Below are 6,378 nucleotides of genomic sequence, written 5' to 3'. Positions count from 1 at the left end.
ACACACAGTATGTCGGAAACGTCAAATGTTATCAAGTACAGGATGTTATTTGTCATTATGATGTGTGTCTTTGTTTGTGGGAGGGGCGGAGGAGAGGAGAGGTGCTGGGAGAGGAGGAGGGGGTGGGAGGCGAGCGGAGGGTGTTAGAGGAAGGAGGGTGAGGGAAGAGGGTGTTAGGGGTGAGGGAGTGTGAGGGAAAGGTGTGTTAGGGAGGGGGTGTGAGGGAGAGGGGAGGAGTGTGGGAGGGTGTGAGGGAGAGGGTGTGTTAGGGAGGGGGTGTGAGAAGAGGTGTGTTAGGGAGGGGGTGTGAGGGATGGGGTGGATGGTTATGGGGAAGGGCAGAGAAGGGTGTGTTAGGGAAGGATGTGTGTGATGGGATGGGGTGAGTGGGTGAAGGAAGGGTGTGTGTGTGGGGGGAGGGGGGGAAGAGGGTGGGAGAGGCGGAAGGGGGGTAAGTGAGACAAGAGGGTAGTGGGAGGGGGTAGAGGGGTTGGACCACTTAAAACACCTGTTACTGTCGTCTGGCTCACTATTAATAGTCCTCCCCCACACCTGCAGCTCCTACAGGTGTGGCCTTCTCACCGCCTTCCCCATATACCGTGTGGTGGGAAAAAATACTCAAGTAAGTAAGTCAGTCAGTCAGTCAGTCAGTCAGTCAGTCAGTCAGTCAGTCATTATAGAGGTTCAAGAATGTTAAATAGATAATAATAATGGTAATAATAACAATGAACAGGATACAACTAATACACACATCTCATAAGAACTTATACTGTAGTGTGCGTCCGTCCGTAAACGCGTCTGGTGCAAACATAATTCATGTCGCTGCAATATACCTGGTGTCGGAAACGCTAATATATCACACTGTAGAGCTTTCTTAATTAATGCGATGCTCTAAATGTGACAATGTCTATTACTGTGAAGCTTCTTTAATTAACCATTCACCTGGACGTAATGTTTCACGGCGTCTCACACTCTCATAATTATAATGTACAGGTAAAGGTGTTCTGCTCCTTCACCTCAAGCACCAACGAGAAAAATTTTTACATACAAAGTTAAAAAGAATATTAGTTTTAGTTTTCGTTTGTGTTAATATACGTGTGTGTGTGTGTGTGTGTGTGTGTGTGTGTGTGTGTGTGTGTTTTCGAAAAGAGGTATCTCTCTTTTCAAGTGTAGCTTCAGGCATTCCCTAGCCTGATAACGCTTGTGTTTACGAGGTCACAGTGACCCTGACCTTTGATCTCGTGGCCCCACACTCATTAAGGTTGAGTGCGTCCCTCAGGGCAGCTTCACAGTAAAGGTTGGTGAAGGTAAGTCGTGTAAAACAACGGGCATTGTGCCAAAACCTGAACTTTAATGCAACACGTAAGAAAAATTTTGAGGACACGGATGAAAAGCTTACTGTACCCAGGTTGTATTCTCAAGCGACATCAACAGTCGTAGACACCCAGTGGTACACAACAGTCTGAAACGTATATAACAGCAAAAGTCGTGGTAATAGACCCAGAGTAGTGCAAACAGCCAGCAGTGATGGCATGTTGTCCCCCATCACACTGCCATAGCCGGGGTCCACTATGGTCAGAGCCACATAATGACCACCGCACCATAAAGGTCTCCCCGACACAATTGATATCTTTTGTGGTGAAAGACGCTGAGGCAGGCATCCTGATCTTGTCGCCTCTCCATAACTGCTTACTACTACATCTCCCCCCCCCCCACACACACACACACATATATATATATTAAGCATCAGTATGATCAGCTCGGCTCTAGACTACAGCAAACCCTCCTGATTATACTGAAAGACGAATAAGATACCAGAAACAGCAGTAACTCCAAGGAAAGGAAAGGAAAGGAAAGGAAGGTACTGTGTATAGTGTAGTAGTAGCAGTAGTCAAGCCGTGTCGGGCAAGGGAGTATAGCGTGACCACACACCCCCAGCGAACCAATAAAAATGTGAGAAAATCAATCGAGCTGGGGAGAGAAAATTTGGCCCTTCCTAAGATTAGCTCAGTGGGGACGAGCCTCGACCTTCACTAAGTTGATATTTACGTTCAGCTCCTGCTTCATCCCTCTCTCATCATCTCTGTTGGAGTGTACGTGGTCAGGGATAGTGTACACAGGGGCAGTGTGTTGGAGGTAGTGTGTTGGAGAAACTGTGCTGGAGGTAGTGTGTTGGAGATAATGTGCTGGAGGTAGTGTTGGAAGCAGTGTGATGGAAGTAGTGTTGGAGATATCATATTAGGGTGTACATGGTCAGGGATAGTGTGTTGAGGCAGTGTGATAGGGGGAAGTGTGATAGGGGGCAGTGTGATGGGGTAGTGTGATGGAGGTAGTGTGATGGGGCAGTGTGATAGGGGGGCAGTGTGATGGGGAAGTGTGAAGGGGAGTGTGATAAGGAGTGTGGGGCAGTGTGATGGGGGTGTGATGGGGGCAGTGTGATGGGGGCAGTGTGATGGGGGCGGTGTGATGGGGGCAGTGTGATGGGGCAGTGTGATGGGGGCAGTGTGATGGAAGTGTGATGGGGAGTTGATGGGGGTGTGATAGGCAATGTGATGGGGAAGTGTGATGGGGCAATGTGATGGGGGCAGTGTGATGGGGGCAGTGTGATGGGGGCAGTGTGATGGGGGCAGTGTGATGGGGGCAGTGTGATGGGGGCGGTGTGTGATGGGGGCAGTGTGATGGGGGCATGTGATGGGGTGTGTGATAGGGAGCAGTGTGATGGGGAGCAGTGTGATGGGAAGTGTGATAAAGGCAATGTGATAGGGGGCAATGTGATGGGGGCAGTGTGATAGGGGGCAGTGTGATAAGGGCAGTGTGATAAAGGGCAGTGTGATAGAGGAAGTGTGATAAGGTGATAGGGCAGTGTGATGGGGGCAGTGTGATAGGGGCAGTGTGATGGGGGCAGTGTGATAGGGGCAGTGTGATAGGGGGCAGTGTGATGGGGAGTGTGATGGGGGAAGTGTGATAGGGGCAGTGTGATGGGGCAGGTGATGGGGGCAGTGTGATGGGGGCGTGTGATGGGGCAGTGTGATGGGGCATGTAGGGGCAGTGTGATGGGGCAGTGTGATGGGGGCAGTGGATGGGGACAGTATGATGGGGGCAGTGTGATGGGGGCAGTGTGATAGGGGCAGTGTGATGGGGGCAGTGTGATGGGGGCAGTGTGATAGGGGCAGTGTGATGGGGACAGTATGGGTGTGATGGGGCAGTGTGATGGGGGCAGTGTGTCAGGACAAGCATTCACCGGGTGTTTACATAAGGAACGGGTCCTCCTCTTCTCATGAACTCTTGTCTGCAATAGTGGACTGGACAGTGTAGTGGTGCAGGGGTAGTGTGTGTGTGTAGTGTGTGCAGTGGTGGTAGTGGTAATAATGAAGCATTGTGGCGGTACTAGTGGTGATGGTAGTGGAGTGCAATGGAGTGAGTGGTGGTGTGTGTTGCTGTTAATGAAGCGTGGTGGTGGTGGTAGTGGCGTGTGGTGGTAGTGAAGTGTAGTGGAATGTAGTATGTGGTGGTGGTGGTGGTGTTGGGTGAAGAGGAGGAAAGAGAGGGGTAGTAATTACAGTGTGGGGTGAAGTAGCAGCCATTAGCGACCAGGTAAGGTGACCCAGTTACCGGGAAGAGCCTGACGCACCTCGTGGTCACTCACCACTGCACCAACACAGGGCGAGGCGAGGCAGGGGAGTGTGTGAGAGAGTGAGGGTAGGTGAGACAGGAGAGTAGATGAGGAGGGAGGAGAGAGTAGATGAGGGAGGAGGAAGAGTAGATGAGGGGGAGGGAGGGAAGAGTAGATGAGGGAGGGAGGGAGAGTAGATGAGGGAGAGGAGAATAGATGAGGGAGGGAGGGAGGAGATGAGGGTGTGTAGGAGAGAAGAGAAGGACAGTAGTTAGTGTGTGAGACGGAGAGGGGGAGGAAGATGGAAAAAAGTGAGAGAGGTGTGAATGTGGGTTGGAGATAAGAAAAAGAGAGTGTGGGTGAATACAGGAGAGAGAGAGAGAGAGAGAGGAGGGGGCTGGCTATGGCGATACACACATACATACTCACTTCTCTCCACTCCCCGCCTCCCACCCTCTCAACTTCTTGCCACATTCAGATCAGGTTTCTCCTCGTCTCCCGCCCTGACCCCGTGAACCCCAACACCAAGACACTTCCCCAATCTCACGAATCTTAACCCAGTGCTCATGAACATGTTGGAAAGAAACAATAGAGCAGGGTGGGTGGGTGAGGAAGCAGTGGTGGGGGAGACCTCGGAGGTTATGTGTGTCTGAGAAACAACCATTCACGGCTTACTCCCTCCTCTAGTCCCCACCCTTCCTCCTCTCAAGCCCCACCACCTTCTCCTCTAGCCCCACCCACATCCTCCTCCTCCTTCTAAAGCCCCCACCTACCACCTTCTCCTCTAGCCCCACCCACCACCTCTACCTCCTCCAGCCACTCTCATGTTCTCGCTTATCAGGGTTCACATCCACCACCTACGGTCCTACGCCAACACACACCCCCTTGGGCCTCTACCATACCTGGCTTTAATTACTCTGGCTCGAACTCACCTGGCGTTAGGTACGGAGGCTTCTATCTTCATCTACACCTCACTAAGTCTCCAAACTCAACTCCTTGACTACAGATCGAGCTGAGGGAATGGAATGGGGCCCAGCATTCAAACCTTAGGCACCCCAGTGGTAGATCAGTATAGTGGGTAGTAGTTAAGGTGGCTCCTGCCTTCACGGACACCACACTGCTTACCCCAGACCCCAGTAACACACCTAATTCAGTGACATGGGGGCGGGGGAACACTCACAGCCACGTAAAAACCATATGTTTTCCTACTTTTTATTACAACACAAAGCCACAAGATCTAATTATAAACGTACCCAAGCCATTATATCAGCACGGGTTAGCTTAGGTCACCGATTCTCTGAAGGCTCTACTACTGCCAAGATCTGAAACCACTGAACCTTTACTATCCACGGCCCCATATCCACCATGGATTGACCGGTTAGCGCCATCAACACGCTCACACACACCACTTACGCTCAAAATTTCATTACATTTAATGCCAAAATGCACAAGTCTTAAAAATACACACTTCCCCCACTCACCCCCACCCCGCCACACACGCACAGCCAGGATCGATTACCGAGCGTTAGTAATAAGGCGGAGGCTCCCTCTCAGTTCACTGAAGCATCAAGCTATATTACCTTCATAACTAAAGGCCTGCGCACCTCTAGCAACACACACGCACATCCTAGCCTTGAACTTTCACATGAACGAGCGAACGAAAGAAGAACGAGCGAACACACACAAACCTTGAACTTACCTGGAGTCAATATACAAGTCCGCCTCTTAGTAACGCCTACGATCCACTAAGCCAATAAGCTCCGTTACTTTCAAGGTCAATCAGCCACAGCAACCCACGCAGTTTACCTGGCTCTCTTCTCTTCACCCAACGCTCACTCAGTCACAAGCTCACCTGATTTTAATTAAGACAAACACCACAGCTCCTCTCTATAACTTCAATCTTAATAAACTATAAAAATACATTTCCTCTTCATCGAGAACCACAAGTCCTTATTTTACCAGGCATTAAGTTACCTGTTCTACTACAACACACTGAAGGCCAAAGTTCCAATACTGAAAGGATCCAGAACCACTTTTTATAACACTAAAAAAGTTCCATTAAACCAAGGCCGTCAACAACCATACAACACACACACACACACACACCTATTAAACCCAGTACATCACCTAGAGTTAATTACAGGGGATCCTTCTCTATACCAGTTAAATAATCACTAACCTGCTCCTAAGCCCCTTCCCCACAAGAGGACCCCAAGGCACTAGTCAGTCTCTCTCTCTCTCTCTCTCTCTCTCTCATAACCATTAACGTAGCTGACATTAATAAAGAAGGTTGGCAGTAAAGGTGGGCTGGTGGTCCCTTAGCTGACCATAGGGAACACCAAGCGGACATGAGTCACCGTTAAGCTTGTCTGAAGAGATCTTATACCTAGACTCTTAAGACCCGTTCTGTTGGTATCACCCTACACCCCACTACACTCACATCTCGTTAACTACACATTTGTACACCTAGTTTCATCTCACTACACCTAAGTCTTACTTCACCTTGCCACACCTTAATTATCACAACACGAATAATCATTAAACCAACACTTATCACTACACCTAAACCTCAATAAACCAATAATTTCACTACACCTAAACCATAATAAAACTAACATTAACACTACACCAACACCTCACTAAACCAGCAGACTCTACACCAAGCTTCAAGTCACAACACTCCCGATGAGACCACACACACACATAACATTCCTCCCCCAAAACTGTGTCAACATTACTTCACAACACGTCCCTCTGCACCGACC

The 6,378-nt window shown here is 49.6% G+C and overlaps 1 protein-coding gene across 1 annotated transcript; it reads right to left on the bottom strand.

Annotated features, from left to right (window-relative positions):
* Positions 1-2,233: 2,233 nt before the first annotated feature.
* On the bottom strand, positions 2,234-4,875 carry LOC121867879 (proline-rich 33 kDa extensin-related protein-like). The gene is made up of 2 exons (XM_042368004.1): positions 4,867-4,875; positions 2,234-3,289 (listed from the first exon to the last, which is right to left on the bottom strand). Exons 1-2 carry the CDS (start codon positions 4,873-4,875, stop codon positions 2,234-2,236), a joined length of 1,065 nt encoding a protein of 354 aa, XP_042223938.1.
* Between the last annotated feature and the right edge of the window lie 1,503 nt (positions 4,876-6,378).

Source organism: Homarus americanus, unplaced genomic scaffold, assembly GCF_018991925.1.
Source record: "Homarus americanus isolate GMGI-L3 unplaced genomic scaffold, GMGI_Hamer_2.0 scaffold37032, whole genome shotgun sequence".
NCBI classification, from domain to species: Eukaryota; Metazoa; Arthropoda; class Malacostraca; order Decapoda; family Nephropidae; genus Homarus; species Homarus americanus.
This window is presented reverse-complemented; position numbering and strand designations above follow the sequence as displayed.